This window comes from Rana temporaria, chromosome 6 (assembly GCF_905171775.1).
Source record: "Rana temporaria chromosome 6, aRanTem1.1, whole genome shotgun sequence".
NCBI lineage: Eukaryota > Metazoa > Chordata > Amphibia > Anura > Ranidae > Rana > Rana temporaria.
The window spans coordinates 25145263-25163426 of record NC_053494.1 but is presented as its reverse complement, the minus strand read 5'-3'; the positions used below and the strand labels follow the sequence as shown (position 1 = coordinate 25163426).

The 18164-nt window shown below is 44.3% G+C and overlaps 1 protein-coding gene across 2 annotated transcripts in view; it reads left to right on the top strand.

The window, feature by feature from the left end:
• The first annotated feature begins 10303 nt into the window (after window positions 1–10303).
• ZNF598 (zinc finger protein 598, E3 ubiquitin ligase) overlaps window positions 10304–18164 on the top strand; it is a 29818-nt gene continuing 21957 nt past the window's right edge. For both annotated transcript variants that reach the window (XM_040356478.1, XM_040356477.1), the window contains exons 1-2: window positions 10304–10399; window positions 12575–12756. In XM_040356478.1, coding sequence (XP_040212412.1) covers window positions 10372–10399; window positions 12575–12756 — 210 coding nt within the window. In that variant the 5' untranslated portion in view covers window positions 10304–10371. The remainder of the gene's footprint in view (window positions 10400–12574; window positions 12757–18164) is intronic.

The window sequence follows — 18164 nt, the reverse complement described above, 5'->3', positions numbered from 1 at the left end:
GCAACACTTATCTAGCTTTTTCTGTGATACAAACAGACACTCCCAGAAAATGACTTGCATAACAAATTATGTAATAAGCCACATTAATAGTGTTGTCTATAATATTGAAGTTAAAAAAAGGGATATAAATATAAGTCACATACTGTGCGTCAGAAGGAAATGTGTACTGAGCATGTGTGGCGATGTGTTTTGTCTGCAGTGCACATTGACTGTATTGTATCAATGCCCAAATTGAAAGTCAAGTGGAACTCCATTTTCGTTTCCAATATTTTTTATTAAGTTTTACAAAATAAAAAAAGGGTATACAAAAGAAAGCGGGGAAGGGGAAAAACAATCATAGTCATCATCTGGAGGACTAGCATACAGATACAATTTTTTTGCAGATAAAAATATAACATTAACATAACTTATGTCTTTGAGTGGTCCTACTGCAATTATCTATCAGTACGGATAACTTCAGACCCTGGAACTCCATTTTAAATTGTTTTAGGGTTAGATATTCTGTCAAGTATTTATTGCAGTTTGCGTTCTAATTTCCACTTGTTTTCAGGCCCAGTGAGAGCAAGGTATGAATTTGGCCTGCACTTCCAGTAGTCTCTCTCCACACACCAAAGATTCCACTAAGGCCAGGTTCACACATACCTGGCGCGAATTTCCACTCCATTTTCACTGTGAATTTCCAAAGCAGCCGTTTAGCGATTCAGCTAAAAATTCAGATACGGTTCAAATGCAAATTTTCGGAGGAGGCAGCCACCGCTGTCTTTAGCAATAGTTGGTTGTTAAGAAGGGAGCCAAGAAGCCCTTTAAGCCTTAACAACGGATGACTGATCAGCTGTCAACGGGGTTCCCCACTGCCAGCTGAATGTAAAATAAAAATTGAAAACGGCGTGGGGGTCCCCCTCAATCCATACCAGGACCTTTCGTGTCTGGGTTTTAAGGGGAACCCCACAACAATTTATTAAAAAACGCTTAGGTCTGGTATAGATTTTGAGAGGATCCCTCACACGAAAATGTGAAGAAAAAAAATGGCATGGATACAGGAAAGGCTGGGGGGGGGGGGGCAAGGGCTGGCGAGCGAGCGGCAGGTGCATATGTAAAAGTAAAGCAGTCTGAAATTTTTGTTGGGGGGGGGGGTAGTTTCTATGTGTTTGACCACTACTAAAACTTTATTTATATCACATAGGGGACAAAAAGTCCCCTATGTGGTACAAACTCTTTGTGACAGGTTCTCTCTTATAGGACATCAGGGGTCTCTTAGAACAACCAAAGCTAGAAGAGATCAGTGAATGGATGCTCACTGGTCTCCCACCTTTCTACCCGTCGACACCCGCCAGACAGATCCTGGGCCTGCAGGTGGGACAGCGGAGCCCGAGGGGGAACATGGCGGGAGTTGTGCAGAGGGCACAGAAAGTGATTGAGCCGCCGGATCACTTTCACCAGAAAGCCAGGAATGTAGAGGTTGCAGTATAAATCTAGCTTTCTTTTTTAAATCAGTATCCTTACACCTCAGTACAGGGCAGTGTCATTCATCCCCTTCTTGTGAGCCCAGGTCATCAAAAACACACCCCCTGGGAGAATGCTGCAGGAAACAGAACTGACATAATTTGCGGTGCCTTTCTCTGCAGCATTTAGAATTGGCCACTGCCAAAAAAAAGACCGGTAGCCATTTTAACAACCCCAGCTGAATGCTTAATGCCCCAACTGCTTTATCTGGCTTCCTTTTAGATGATAAACAGGAGGAAGCCAGCATGTGATTACACCAGCTTAAATTAACTATCATTTTAGGGCAGAGTTGTGCATTAATGGAAAGAAGCATCAGTAATTGTGAAGGATTCCTTTTTTGCCACAAACATTACTTTAATGTGTCCAGCACATTGAGGGTCTCTGCGCTTTCAGTATGTTCCATTTTTTCCCAAACTGTGAACAGGGGCCATTAGTCAGTGTTCGTATGGCGTAGCTGCTCTCCTGATACAACCATTAGTTCTGCACAACCTCAGCTCATTTCATGCTAATTGCACTCTGTATGGGTGATGCGCTAATTTTGACATGAAATCCCATTTTATATCACAACTAATGCTGAGATTGGAGGAAGGGTGATTTTACGGAGTAATTACCTAGTGCATCCTTCGTCACTCTGGATGACTCTGTCCTTTAAAGTGTGTTCCCCATACGCCTCCGCTCCATGCTATATTGTATCATTAAAGGACACAACTAATCATTTAGTGCTAAGCTGTTGTTTTCTGTCTTTGTATGCTCTGTGAATTGAGTTTTTAAAGAAAACGGTCCACAAATCAGTGAGACATCTGTCATTATCAAGCACATTGGTGTGTCTCAAATACGTCAGTGTGGTTCCCTTCTATGTATAGAGAGGAACAACCTGTGCCTAGATAAATATGGAAATTAGAAATGCTTTGTCAATGCCAATAAGTATATGCAAGGGTTAGAAGTACCGTACTTGTTATCAACCACCGCAGCTCCAGAAGATTTACCCCGCTTCCTGACCAGGCCATTTTTTGCTATTTGGCACTGCGTTATTTTAACTGACAATATCGCGGTCGTGCAGCGCTGTATCCAAATCAAATTTTTGGCCTTTTCTTCCCACAAATAGATTTTTCTTTTGGTAGTAATTTTTCACCTCTGCAGTTTTTATTTTTTGCGCTATAAATTAAAAACAACCGACAACTTGGAAAAGAAATACAACAATATTTTTTACTTTCAGCTATAAAACACATCCAATATTAATTATTTATTTTTTAAATCACATTTGTTCATCAATTTAGACCAATATGTATTCTGCTACATATTTTTGGTAAAAAAAAATCCCAACAAGCATATATTGATTGGTTTGCGCAAATGTTATACAGTCTACAAACTATGGAATATATATAAAACAGAGTATCAAATAGTAAAAGAACCAAAGTTCAGATGATAAAACAGCGCTAAAAGAGTGGTAAAGGGAAGCTCATAAAAAAAGCTTAAAAAAGGGAAATGTGCAAAATGATGTGTTGAGTGATCATGTAAGAGGTGTTAGTGCACCCTACACCAGTCAAATGAATGCACCCAAAAAGCTGTGGAATACTCCTTTTTTGTGAAGCTACAACATTTTTTGCTTAGACCCCTGTCATACAGAGGTGGTTTTCAGGTGTTTTAGCGCTAAAAATAGCCTCTAAATAGCGCCTCCCATTCATTTCAGTGTACAGACGGTCGTTTTTTGTGATGAAAAAAAAAACAACGTTTTAATTAATGAAATAAAACAACGTTTTTGAAACTTCATTTTCAAAAACGAGGTTGCCTACACACCATCGTTTTTTCAAAATGCTCTAGCAAAGCGCGGTTACGTTAAGCACTTTTTTGCATTGAAGCTCGCTTCATAACTTGCTTCTGAGCATGCGCGGGTTTAAAAACGTTGTTTTAAATGACGTTTTGCCCACACACTATCATTTTTATTGACACAAAAAACGACGTTTTGAAAAACGACACAAAAAATTCAAGCATGTTCGAATTTTTTTTTGTTGTTTTTCAGAAGACATAAAACAAATTTTTCCCCACACACGGTCATTTTAAATGATGTTTTCAAAAACAACGTTTTTTTTTCATCACAAAAAACGACCGTCTGTACGCGGCATTTAGTTAGGCTTTAGGAAAAATAACTTCAGGGCAGATTCATAAGGGTAAAGCTTTTCAAGTACTACAAAGATGACAAACTGAACACCAACTGCCATCTAGTGGCAATATATAGTAAAGACATTAATCCCATGCAGTCATTTGGATTTTACACTTAAAGTGGAGCTCCACCCTATTTAAAGACATTAGCTTAATCAAAAAACAGACAAGAATGCAGAACGGAACATTTTTTTTTTTTTTCTGTGACAGTACCTTTGTTAGCAGCAGCTGTCACTCGGCTTCCTGTCTCTCCTTTGCGAGTTTTCTTCGGGCAGAACGTCATATCCTGCAGAGGTTTCCTCGGAGTTATCGCGGGATTATCTAAAGCGCGACGCTGGCTCGTCACATCAGGCTCCCCATCACAGATTGATCCTGAAGTGACGTTCCGTCGCCGCCATCTTGCTACTCCCCACACTCATGCACAGTAATGATAGAGTGAGAAGGGTCAAGCGGTGTAGCAAGATGGCGACGACGGGACGTCACTTGCAGAGCAATCTGTGATAGGAGAGCCGAATGTGACGCCCATTTCGATGGAAACCCGGAAGTCGACATTGCCCAAAAGCAAAATGGAAACGGCGCTGCAATAATAATATAACTTATCATTTTAAACAAAATCGGATAGCGGACGACTTTAAACAGCAGAAGCGTGAGTCCTCCGTTTATACGCCATACATAATTTAATGCCCCCCCCCCCAAAAAAAAAACCGAATGGTCGCGGGAGATCCGCTTTAAAGCGGAGTCCTGCCTGGAAGAAAAAAATGGAAAGTCAGCAGCAGCGTAGTTCCTCACTGAGAGATGGCAAATGTGTTACTGGAGAGGAGAGAATTTCTGGGTGGAAATTCGCTTTAATTAACTTAACCGCCCACCCCTGCAAAAATGAAAAGCCAGCAGCTACACACACTGCAGCTGCTGACTTTTAATAATAGGACACTTACCTGTCCTGGAGTCCAGCGATGTCGGCAAGGCTGCCGCCGCCATTGCAACTAAGGACGCGCGGCAGTGCAGCATTACAGCTTCATGCCGGGAACCCTACTGTGCATGCGCGAGGCACCATCTAATTGCTTCCAAGGTTGCCCAGAAACATCTATTAAAAAGAAAAACACTCTCTACTCTACCGCTTTTGGACACCTATTTTCTTTGAGGGGGGGGGTGTGAGTAACTGATTTTGACAGCTCCCACTTCCGCCCAGATAACCTAGGCCATCCGAGCGGAGGTTCGCATCCCTCTTTGACCGCAGCCTTCTGGGATACGTCATAGGTCAAGGAAGGTTGCGTGACCATTCACTAAGCCATGCAGTATTTGTAGCTACTGACACTTAATTTTTGGGAGGGAGACTGAAGCTCCCCCCCTCCCTGGCCAGTGCAGATAAGGAGATATGAAGTCCTTGATTTGCTGCTGACCTGTCCTTTGCAGCCAGGATTTCACAGCGCTAAACCTAGAAGTGATCAGAGCTTCATGCTTCTGTGTTCATTCTGCCTAAAGGAGATTGGTAAAACTGAATTTCACTTGCAAAGGTCTGCAGAGGAGAAAAAGAGAGCAGGACACTGAAGGGGCTGGTTTGACAAAGAAGGAACACCATCAAAATGTGTTACACCCCCCCCCCCCCCCCCCCATCAGATGTAGAGTGCAGCTATGAGGTAGAACGGTGGCAGCAGACACTGTACACAACATACACATACATACAACATACACCGTGGGTCCGTCTTCCTGAGCCGACATTGGGATTGCTCATTTCAGCTGACAGATTCAGTTCCTGCCTGTGATGACATCTTGCCCTCTACCTGTCTATGCTGATACAGAGCTACTTTGATGCAAGTGTGCTTATTTTTACAGCCAATAAAGGTTACTAAGTTTTTAATGGGATCCCGCGATCCGCCCTTTTTGTTTTCATGCTTTGCTCCGACCTGCCCAGATCACTGATGGAAGCCGCAGGACGGAGAGTATCTGCATACATTTATATAACTCATAACTGCATTTTCTCTCTAACGGGTTAATACTTTAACTTAGTCCTGCAATCTAAGTCCATCAGTACACTGCAAATGCTATGCAGAAAACACTGCAGCTGTGCCCAAGAAGAAAAAGTCTGCTCTATGTACCTTCAATCTGGGCTTCAATTTCTCCATCCAGTCAATTTTAGCTGGTTTAGTATTGATCCTCGGTAGCATCCTCTTGTGACACGATACTCTGGTGCGGAACGTCCATCTCTAAGAACTACGAAAGAGTCTGCCATCAAAGAAAACAAATATATTTTCAGAAGCTTTTATTACACAAACTAATTATACCAATAGTCATACTGTAAGTATTTATGAAAGCAAATCTGTCAGGTCAAAAACAAACTCCACCAAGCTCTCCCTGTAAAAGAAGAATGTAAATAATCGCACGGGAGCGCCATTCATTCTGGGAGGATGTCATATGAATTCCTTGGGGACCCCCCAGGTCACCAGAACTAGTGTCCACACTGGAGGATTTCCCCTAAATTACTTTTCTGGGGACAACCCAAAATGTGAGATTTTCTTTTACTTTCAAAGATAATGGTAAACAGGACAAATAGAGAGGATAAGAATCACCTTAAGACAGGTATTCGTCTAAAGGCTCGTACACACATTTTTTTCCTAATTGATTTGTCCGGTCACACCCATAGCATACACACGCTCAGACTTTTCTAAAAATTACCCAACATTACATGGTTTTTCTGCTCTTTACCGCCACCCTTTGGTTAACTTCTGCTATTATTGGTTGATTTTAACATTGGTTCTGAGCATGCGTATTTGCACTTTGTACAAAAGTTGGTTGGCTTGCTGTACACAGGGTCAGACAAGGCACTTTAGTTGCCGAAAAGTTGGTCCGTTTGCAGACCCAAATTTTTGTTGGATGAACCCCGAAAAAGTTGGTCCGATGGAGCGTACACACCACACGGTCGGACAAATTAGAAAACTTGCAGATTTTGAAGTTGGTTGGCAAAAAGTGTGACCGTGTGTATGGGGCTTAAGACAGGTATTTGCACCCACTTCCGGGAACACACTGCGGAGACCTGTGGGTAGTGCGTCATTTCCCACCCCCCCTCCCGTTGTGTTCTGGAAACACACCCAGAACACAGCAGGGGACCAGTGAGTGCATGCGCAGTAGGGAATTGGGCAGAGAAGCCGCAACGCTTCACTTCCTGATTCTCTCACCGAGGATGGCGGTGGTGGCAGCAGGGAGACGAGCGATTGCTCGTCTTCTGCTGCAGACGTCGCTGGACAGGTTTCGATTTGCTGTGAGGCATCGAAAGAAATTGAACTATCGTTCGCCCGATTTTCTTATAGTGTGTACCCCACTTAACCCTTTCATGACTAAGCCCATTTCTGACATTTGTTGCTGACAAGTTAAAATCCGTATTTTTTGCTAGAAAATTACTTAGAACCCCCAAACATAACGTATATTAGCAGGGAATCTAGAGAATAAAATGGCGGTCAATGCAATATTTTATGTCACACTGTATTTACGCAGAGGTCTTTCAAGCGCAATTTTTGGGGAAAAATTACACTTTCATGAATAAAAAAAAAAAAAAAACTAAACTAAACAGTAAAGTTAACCCAATTTTTTGTAGAATGTGAAGATGATGCAACGCCGAGTAAACAGATACCTAACATGTCACTCTTTGAAATTGCCACAAACTACTGTACCTAAAATCTCCATAGTGGCGCTTTAATTTTTTTTTTACGGTTACCAAGTTTGAGTTACAGAGGAGGTCTAGGGCTAGAATTATTGCTCTCACTCTGACGATCGCGGCAATAACTCACATGTGTATTTTGAACACCGTTAACATATGTGGGCGGCGTAACTTAAAGGGGTTGTAAAGGTTTGTTTTTTATTTTCTAAAAGGGTTCGTTTAACCACTTAAGGACCGCCTCCTGCACATATACGTCGGCAGAATGGCACGGCTGGGCACATGTACGTACAGGTACGTCCTCTTTAAGTGCCCAGCCGTGGGTCGCGGTCACGGAGCTTCGGACTGCGACCCACGGCTGGGCACCGCGGACCCGATCGCTGCTGGAGTCCCGCGATCGGTCCCCGGAGCTGAAGAACGGGGAGAGCTGTGTGTAAACACGGCTTCCCCGTTCTTCACTGTGGCGCCGTCATTGATCGTGTGTTCCCTTTTATAGGGAAACACAATCAATGATGCCACACCCCCTACAGTTAGAAACACAAATGAGGTCACACTTAACCCTTCATCGCCCCCTTGTGGTTAACTCCCAAACTGCAATTGTCATTTTCACAATAAACAATGCATTTTTAGCTGTGGAAATGACAATGGTCCCAAAAATGTGTAAAAATTGTCCGAAGTGTCCGCCATAATGTCGCAGTCACAAAAAAAAAAAAAAAAACGCTGATCGCCGCTATTAGTAGTAAAAAAAAAAAAAAATATTATAAAAATACAATAAAACTATCCCCGATTTTGTAAACGCTATAAATTTTGTGCAAACCAACCGATAAACACTTATTGCGATTTTTTTTACCAAAAATAGGTAGAAGAATACGTATCGGCCTAAACTGAGGAAAAAATATTTTTTTTTATATATTTGTGGGGGATATTTATTATAGCAAAAAGTAAAAAATATTGAATTTTTTATAAAATTGTCGCTCTAGTTTTGTTTGTAGCGCAAAAAACTAAAAACCGCAGAGGTGATCAAATACCACCAAAAGAAAGCTCGATTTGTGGGAAAAAAAAGGACGCCAATTTTGTTTGGGAGCCACATCACACGACCGCGCAATTGTCAGTTAAAGCGACGCAGTGCCGAATCGCAAAAACTGGCAAGGTCCTTTAGCTGCCTAAAAGGTCTGGGTCTTAAGTGGTTAAGCTAGTGCATTGTTAGTTCACTTACCTTTTCCTTCGATTTCACTTCTAAATGTTTATTTTCTTTGTCTGAATTTCTCACTTCCTGTTCCTCCTCAGTAAGCTTGCCCCCATCATCCGAGCCGTTCTGGCTGGGGGTTAGTCAGCCAGAACAGCTTACTGAGGAGGAACAGGAAGTGAGAAATTCAGACAAAGAAAAAAAAAATTTGGAAGGGAAATGGAAGGAAAACAGTGAACCAACAATGCACTAGCTTAAAGGAGCCTATTTAGAAAATAAAAAAATAACTTTTAAGTACTCACATAGGGCACAGAGCCCGGATCTCAACACTATTGAACACTTTTACAACCCCTTTAAGTGTGCGTTTTCTTTGCAGCGCAAGCTCGCAGGGACGGGGGCGCTTTACATTTTTCGTTTTCTTATTTAGATTTTTTTTACATTGTCACTTTAACCACTTCCCTACCGCCCATTGTCATATGACGTCCACAGACGGGATCTCCCATCCTGGGCGGACGTCATATGACGTCCTGGGCTTCCCGGTCGTCTGGGGAGCACATGCGCGCGCTGCCGGCGCACGCAAGCACCCGCGGCATCGTAAACACACAGATCCACGGTCTGTCAGGTGAGGAGACCGATGTGTGTTCCCAGTACAGAGGAACACACATCGGTCTCCTCCCCTTGTGAGTCCCCCTCCCCCTACAGTTAGAATCACTCAATAGGTAATACATTTAACCCCTTCAGCGCCCCCTAGTGTTAACCCCTTCCCTGCCAGTCACATTTTCACAGTAATCAGTGCCTTTTTATAGCACTAATCGCTGTATAAATGTGAACGATCCCAAAAATGTGTCAAGAGTGTCCGATATGTCCGCATCACTATTGTCCGATATTGGCGCATCACTTCACTGATGATTAGTTATCATTTGGAATCATGGGGGTACAACCTGTCATGCGACTCCGATGTCCAAAGTCGCACAAGAGGCCTAAACCTATCGTATTTATCGGCGTATACCGCACACTTTTTTGCCAAGAAAATCAGGGAAAAATCGTGGGTGCGCGGTATACGCCGATACCCGCGCCGAGTTTGAATACTGCGCCGACATATACCGAGCGCAGTACACTCGGGTATAGTCGGGCAGTCTCGGCTCCTTCCGCGCACACGTCCTGGACGTACAGGACGTCAGCGCGAGAGTTGCCGAGCCTGCCCGACAATACACGAGTGTACTGCGCTCTGTATATGTCGGCGCAGTATTCAAACTCGGCGCGGGAAACGAGCGGGGAGGACGCCGCAGAAGGACACCGGACCTGACGAAGAGGACACCCGAAGCCACAGACGGACGCCGGACCCGACGAGGCCGCCGATGGACGCCACGCAAGACACCAAAACTGCAAGTACAAAAAAAAAAATTTCCACAGGAATCCGCTGCAACTTTAGGGGTGCGCGCTATACGCGGGAGCGCGCTATACCCCAATAAATACGGTAATTCAGGCCTAATGCCAAAAAAACCTTCACTACCACAAGGGGCCTCACCTTATAGCACAACCAGAATGAGATAAAAATATAGAAATAAACATGAAAAACCAGCCCCACCCCCACACACGTCCTCCTTATTGCTGCATTTTTGGATTTTGTGTCTCCAGTCTTCCTCTCCGTGTTGTAATTATTCATACTGCCTCATTAACCCAGTCATTACTGGGTTTTTTTTTGACAACACATCCGGTTTTCGTGTCCCCATTCACCTGAGTGCTGTGTGTGTGTCACCGCCCTGTGAGAGGAGCGAGGCTGAAGCCTGACAGAGATAAGCGAGTTCAGACCTCCGGCGCGCACAGAGCGTCGCCTGCAGTGGCGCTCTGGTCCCCGGTTCCGCTGGACTCGATGGCGCGCTTCCGGCGTGGAGCGGCAGGTGGGTGACGTTTCCTTAGCCGGTATCGTGTGCTCGCTGTTAGGCTCGTCTGTGGGAAGGCGGGTTTTGATATTTGTGGGACTCCACCGCGGCAGCCGCGTCTTACCATCGCCGGAGAACCCGCCGGGGCTCCTAGAATAGTCTGCGGCTCCCACAGCCGGCCTAGCGCTACCAGAACCCCCCTACGGCCGGAGACCTACCGCTCGCCACAACCTACCCAGAATCCTGTGCGGCCAGAGACCTACCACCTACCCACCACAGCTCTCCCACAATCCTTTGCCACCAGAGCTCCCTGTACTCAGCTCTCCCACAATCCTCTGCGGCCTGTTCTGCTCACTGTGCTTGAGGGATCCTCTGGGGCCTGACTGGTTTCCCCATACACGGCTCTCCCAGAATCCTCTGCGGCTGGAGACCTACTGCCTGCCACAGCTTTCCCAGAATCCTGTGCGGCCAACGCCAGCTCCCTGAACTTGGCTCTCCCAGAATCCTTTGCTTGCTGTACTAAATTCCCTCAAAATTCCTTTACAGCCTGCCACAGTTTTCCCAGAATCCTCTGTGGCTGGTCCTACCCCCCCTAATTTGCCCAGAATTCTTAGCGGCCAGTCCTGCCCCCTGTAAGCGGCTCTTTCAGAACCCTCTGGGGCCAATCCCGATCTCTGTACTCAGCTCTTCCATAGTCCTCCTGGGCCAATCCCGCTCCCTGTGCTCTCATCTCCCAGAATTCTTAGTGGCCAGTCCCGCTCCTTGTACTCTGCTCTCCCAGAATCCTCTGGCCAATCCCGCTCCCTGTACTCTCATCTCCCAGAATTCTTAGTGGCCAGTCCGGCTCCCTGTACTTGGCTCTTCCAGATCACTCTGGGGCCAATCCCGATCTCTGTACTCGGCTCTTCCATAGTCCTCCTGGGCCAATCCCGCTCCCTGTGCACTGATCTCCCAGAATCCTCTGGCCAATCCCGCTCCCTGTGCACTGATCTCCCAGAATCCTCTGGCCAATCCCGCTCCCTGAAGTCTGCTCTTCCAGAATCCTCTGGCCAATCCCGCTCCCTGTACTCTGATCTCCCAGAATCCTCTGGCCAATCCCGCTCCCTGTGCACTGATCTCCCAGAATCCTCTGGCCAATCCCGCTCCCTGAAGTCTGCTCTTCCAGAATCCTCTGGCCAATCCCGCTCCCTGTACTCTGATCTCCCAGAATCCTCTGGCCAATCCCGCTCCCTGTACTCTGATCTCCCATAATCCTTTGGCCAATCCCGCTCCCTGTACTTTGATCTCCCATAATCCTCTGGCCAATCCCGCTCCCTGAAGTCTGCTTTTCCAGAATTTAGTGGCCAGTCCTGCTCCCTGTACTCGGCTCTTCCAGAATCCTCTGGGGCCAGTCCTGCTTCCTGAACTCTGATCTCCCAGAATCCTCTAGGGTTAGAGCAGAACTAGAGACGCCATTTAATACAACAGCCAACTTTCTGGGCCCTTCTACCCCAGTTATCACTCTTCCCCCCTGTCCATCCTGCCAAAGACTCCATCACCTCACATCCTAAGCTTCCCTCAGTATTTTTTAATTTTATCCCATTACAGCCCCTAATATCACTGTTCTCATCTGCCCTTCTTTCACACCAGTCTTAAATTTAAACTTAGATTTCATTATATTCTTCCATTTTATTTCACTTCTATATATAACCCCCCTCTTTTCTTTTTTTTTTTTTTTAATATTACTTGATTTTATAGTCTCTCCCTGCTGCCTGGAGTTTCCCCTCCAGAAGTTTTCCAGGGTGATATTTTATATCCATCAGGGTCACTTTTCGCCATTCTTTATCTAAACTTTCAATACTTTTAAAGGTTTATTCAATTCTTACGACCAGTGCGGTTTTATTATTTGTGGTTCACACTGTTCACTAGATACCTCGAGTCACACAGTCGCTCTGTTTGTTTGTCACCCGATTAATCTTAAATTTGTATTACTTTTTACTGTTCTTATTGGTGCACCGTTCCTAGTTTACTGTATCCTCTCTGTCTGGCATTCACCACATTTCACTTTTCCACTGTCTCCCAGCCACTAGTCGTATCTAAGTCAATAACCACTAATCTCGCCATATATATACGCAGTATCTTAAAGACTATAACGTTGGATCGATATTTCCTTCATTGTGACTAGTAGTACGGTATTTGTTCCTCTTGAGACAGCCATGGCATCAAAGTCAGCGAACACCTTGGATCCGGAGAGAAGTTGTGTGTTGTGCTGTCAAGAGCTGGATGTATACGCTTTGGGCAAATGTGACCATCCCATCTGCTACCGCTGCTCCACCAAGATGAGGGTGCTGTGTGAACAGAAGTACTGCGCCGTGTGCAGAGAAGAATTGGATAAGGTACCTCTAAAAATTGTTGATAAATGTGACTATGAAAAAATTACAAAGGCCTTATTCACACGGGCGTACTTAAAGCGGGGGTTCACCCAAAAAAAAAATGTTAACATTAGATTCAGCCGAGTTTTTTTATTTTATCCCCGTACATACCGTATTTTCACCGCCGCTTCCGGGTATGTCTTATGCGGGACTGGGCGTTCCTAATTGATTGACAGGCTTCCGACCGTCGCATACAGCGTGTCACGAGTTGCCGAAAGAAGCCGGACTGCGAGTCGGCTCTATATGGCGCCTGCGCACCGATGTTCAGCAACTTGTGACACGCAGTATGCGACGGTCGGAAGCCTGTCAATTAGGAATGCCCAGTCCCGCAGAAGACATACCCGGAAGCGGCGGTGAAAATACGGTATGTACGGGGATAAAATAAAAAAACAGCCGATTGTCATTAGGACAACTCGGCTGAATCTAATGTTAAAACATTTTTTTTTGGGTGAACCTCCGCTTTAATGTACGATCGTGTGAAGGGCTGTATTTGCTCAGCTTGTTTAATTTAAGCTTTGACAATAAAACCCGGAAGCAGATTGGTTTCCCTGCAGAAGTTTGACAGATTTTTGCACTCTCTAGCTTTTTTAGGGCAACTGTCATCTCTGTTAAGCAGCAGCGCCTCCTCTGACCGGCTTTAACTGTAAGGACTTTTTCTTGCTGGTAGTTAGAATCTTTAATATTTGAACACAAAATGAAGGTTTCCTCTTTAAAATAATAAGCTGTCAGGTTAGTAAAACGGCGATATCCGAACCAATTTTAGGTTTAAGGGTTAATCACACGTAGTTGGGGAACTACCCAAATTATTTTATTCATTGAATGAGTTTACCAAAATGTAAATATTGCAGAATATACAGCCTCATGCTACATACAGTAATTAAAGGAACACTAAAGGCAAACTTAAAAAAAAAAATAACAAACATGTTATACTTACCTCCACTGTGCAGCTCGTTTTGCACAGAGTGGCCCCGATCCACATCTTCTGGGGTCCCTCGGCGTCTGTCTCGGCTCCTGCTCGCAAAAGCTTTCCACCTTCATGCGAGCGAGCTCGCATGGTGGAAAGCTTTTGCGAGCGCGCTCCCGTGATACAGCGGCGGGCATAGCCGCCGACTGTATCACTCGGCCCGGCACACCGCGTCATCCGCTGTGATTGACAGCAGCGCCAGCCAATGGCTGCACTGCTATCAATCTGTCCAGCCTAGCCAATCAACGCCCAGGCTGGGAACTGAAGAGGATCACGTGGATGCGCGCGGGACTTTCGAGGGGTCAGGTAAGCAAAACGGGGGTTCGGGGGGGGGGGGGGGCAATACCGTCGGATGTTTTTTCACCTTAATGCATAGGATGCATTAAGGTGAAAAAACATTTACCTTTACAACCCCTTTAAGCTCCATTTCATGCTGAATAAAAAAATAAATATTAATGTATCTTAAATAGAAAACTATCTTATTCGTTTTTTTTTTTTTTTTTACTCAAAAAGCATTTTTATAAAAAAAAAACGGATTTTCCTTTTTTTTTTTTTATCCACCCTGTAACATTCAAATCTTCACAGCATCACTGATTATCTTCTGTTCAAAACATTTGTCTCGGAAAAGCCGTTGGAGTCGCGATGTAGTCCTGGCTGAAGCACACATGTAAGGGTGGCCCAGGGGTACTGACAAGTGGGTGGAGCCACCTATTGACGGCAATGGGGGGGAGAGAGAGAATCTATACAGGCTGAATGTAAAAGAAATGACAGGCTATCAACAAAATGCACACATAAATGCAAGAGCCAAGGTATGCTGCTACATCGATTTCACATGGAGGGTTCAATAACTTTTATTTATATATATATATATATATATATATATATATATATATATATACATTTATATTTATTTTCAAATAACAGTTTTTATTCGTATAAAACAGTTTACAGGTATGAGTACCACGTATACATTAAGAGTTCAATACGAACGCTACTAGGTGCCAGGAAGTGCTCAAACTATTCCCACCACATGTGGGAATTTAGATATATTTTGATATAACAGGTTAACTTTAAGTGAGGCTTGTCAGTGCTCCAGTTGAATGTTCTGTCCCGAATGTGGTCCTGTGTTTGAATGTTGTGTTTCTAGGCTATGTACCCGTATGATAAAGTATATAGGAATGTCAGAGTGACGTCATGCCCTGGAAGCAACGGGATGATTCAGTGCTTTGCGCAGGGCTTGGCTGTCATTGAGAAAAAAGGTGTGGCATTTATTTTATAAAGAGGTAGTATACGTTTTATTTTCACTATAAAAGAGGCGATGTCACAATTTTATTTTACAGCCTGTTGTACTGCCATTCAAAATTGAGAATGTAACTGGCCAGGGCTTCCATTATTTGTCAAGCCATAGCAACGGATACTAAGCGCCCAGAGGCGATTCAGTTTGCATGTGTTGCGTTATACAAGTTTCTCACTCACATTGGTCCATCCCACTGCTATACATGGCCTTGTTGCTGGTAACAGTGGGGTGTTCTGACCTTTGCCCATCTAGTCAGGTTTATAGAGGCCATGTCATCATACTCTTCATGAGAAAAGTACAGTGGCTACCAGCTGCTTTACCTTCCGCTAAAAAATGCTAGAGGCCTGGCAGAGCCTGACATTGGTATTTTTAAATCAGACCCAGAAGAAGAGTGCTTGGCAATTAGTGCCAGAAAATGTCAGAACATCTTATGTCCTAAACTTGTTTCATGTTGGTGACTCAGATAGTGTTGAAGAGAAAGCTATGGGATAAGCATCATCAACAGAGAAGGTTAGCAATGACTCCCTCGCTTATTATTTTATGACAGTTCTCATTAACAATTAAGGCAAATATTTTCTGGAAGCTTTAGCAACGCGACCATTGATTTTCCTGGCTGCCCAAAATAGCTTTTTTCAGAACTCAGATTTTTTGGTGCAAATCAAACTGAAGTCCTACAGTTCAGGTCCTGATTTTAGTTTAAAAGAGAAGTATGGACTTTATTTTTATTTTTTTAATTATTGCACATTTATACTTGCCTAGGTGCTCCATCTGTCCCCCGCGGTTCTCAGAGCTTCCTAAGCAGGGAGCTGCTGACCATCAGCAGCTCTCTACTTTGCCTCCTCCTCGCTCCCTGGAGCGCTGGGTTGTGGAGGGGGCAGGTTTGAGAGGCTGAGCCGGGTACCGATCCAGGCATGTGGGTGGATCTCGACTTCATTGTTGCGATCTTGCCCGAGCTTGGACCGGCTCTGTGACATCAGCAGACGACGGGCTTCAATGGGTCACAGGAGTGCAGAACAAACTGCACTCCTGTCATCTACAGGAGAAGTACAGCCAAATGAGCTTTGGCTGTACTTCTCCTTTAACCACTTCAGCCCGGAAAGGTTTTACCCCCTTAAAGCGGATAAGGCACGTTACGTGTACCAAAAATAGCCGACCTGGGACTCTGCTATATACGGCGCCGTATAGAGCCGAGTCCCAGTCCCGCTATTTTCAGAACGCGTGACGCCCCTTATCCGCACGTCAATAATCTACGCCTCTTCACAGGAATGCCTATTCCTCCCGGCAGTCTGAAAAGAAAAAGAAGTATAAAACTGTATGTACAGCGAAAAAAAAAAAACAGCATACTGTACATGTCGGCAGTATGCTGGATGGAATGGTATATAATTGTTTTAGGATGAACCTCCGCTTTAATGACCATGCCATTTTTTGCGATACGGCACTGCATTAACTGACAATTGTGTGGGCGTGCGACGCTGTACCCAAACAAAATTTATGTGATTTTTTTTTTTTTTTCTTTTTTCCCCCCCTACAAATAGAGCTTTCTTTTGGTCTGTGGTTTTTATTTTTTGTGCTATAAACAAAGACGTCAGTTTCGGGGGGGGGGGGAAAGTTTTTTTACTTTTTGCTATAATACATATCCAAAAAAAACAAATGTATTCATTTAGGCCAATATGTATTCTGCTACATATTTTTGGTAAAAAAAAATGCAATAAGCGTATATTGATTGGTTTGCGCAAAAGTTATTACGTCTACAAAATAGGGGATATAGTTCTAGCCTTTTAGGCTGCATTCACATCTAGGCAGACACAATTGCGGCGTTTTGTCCTGCGAATTGTGGCGACAAATAGCGGTGTTTTGTACCGCGATTTGCGGCGCGATTGTCCGCCTAGATGTGCCCCTAGATTGTCCCCCTATGGAGATGGTTCCCATCTCCTATGCCGAAAGCCGCCTGAAAAAAAGGTCCGGGACTTTTTTTCAGGCGGCAGGCGTGGAGATGTGAACCATCTCCATAGAGGGCAATGTTAAATCATCCCTCTGGCGTGTCGGGGCGGCAGCGGCATCACACTAGAGGCGACAAAATGCCTAGGTGTGAATGGGCTCTTATTGTTGCGTGTTTTTTTTTTTTTGTGAATCCCTGAAGTCCCATTTATGTCAATTGGGATGCAACTGCTGCACAGGCATAGCTGCTGTTCCCAAACTGACATCTGTGTGGCAGGGGCATTTTTCAGCTGTAAAAACGCTCTAACGCTGATAAAAGCTGAAAAATGTGGCTATTCAGCAATTATCACAGTTTTTGAGCCATAAGCTTTTGTGGGAGTCTAGTTTTGCTAAAAAAATAATAAAAGCTAAAATATGCTTCTGCAAAACTCATTCTACAGCTAATGTTGTGTTTTTAGAATGTCCCGTGTGCATGAGGCCTAAACGTAGGAGGCCCGTGTATGAGAGGGTTAATAAGTCATTAGGCTGCCTTTGATTTCTATAATCAGCAGTTGCTTACACTGCAGAGACAAACTCCAATTATCTGCTCTCTAGTTGTGAAAAGCCGGCATAATGGCCGGTTCATAAATGTGAGTCATGGGCCAGCTGATTAATTTCAGAAATCATTAATCTGTGTTTTGAAAACACATGAAGAAACACTCAGGGGTTGATTTGCTAAAGGAGTGGGTAGCAAGGATAATAGTTATAAATAGGATGAACCTATGCTCACGTGACTTAAACAATTACAGGTGAAACTCGAAAAATTAGATTATCGTGCAAAAGTTCATTTTTTCACTAATGCAACTTAAAAGGTAAAACTAATATAAGTGAGAGTCTCATTACATAAAAAGCAAGATGGTTCAAGCCGTGATTTGTTATAATTGTGATGATTATGGCTTGCAGCTCATGAAAACCCCAAATCCACAATTTTTTTTTTTTTACCTTTACAACCCCTTTAATGCATCCTATGCATTAAGGTAAAAAAAACATCTGACAGTTATCAGCGCCCCCCCCTGTTTTACTTACCTGAGACCTGGAAAGCTCTGCGCCGAACGCGCTTGATGTTTCCTGGGGGTTCTCTGCTTTTCATTGGATAGATTGTTAGCAGCGCAGCCATTGGCTCCCGCTGCTGTC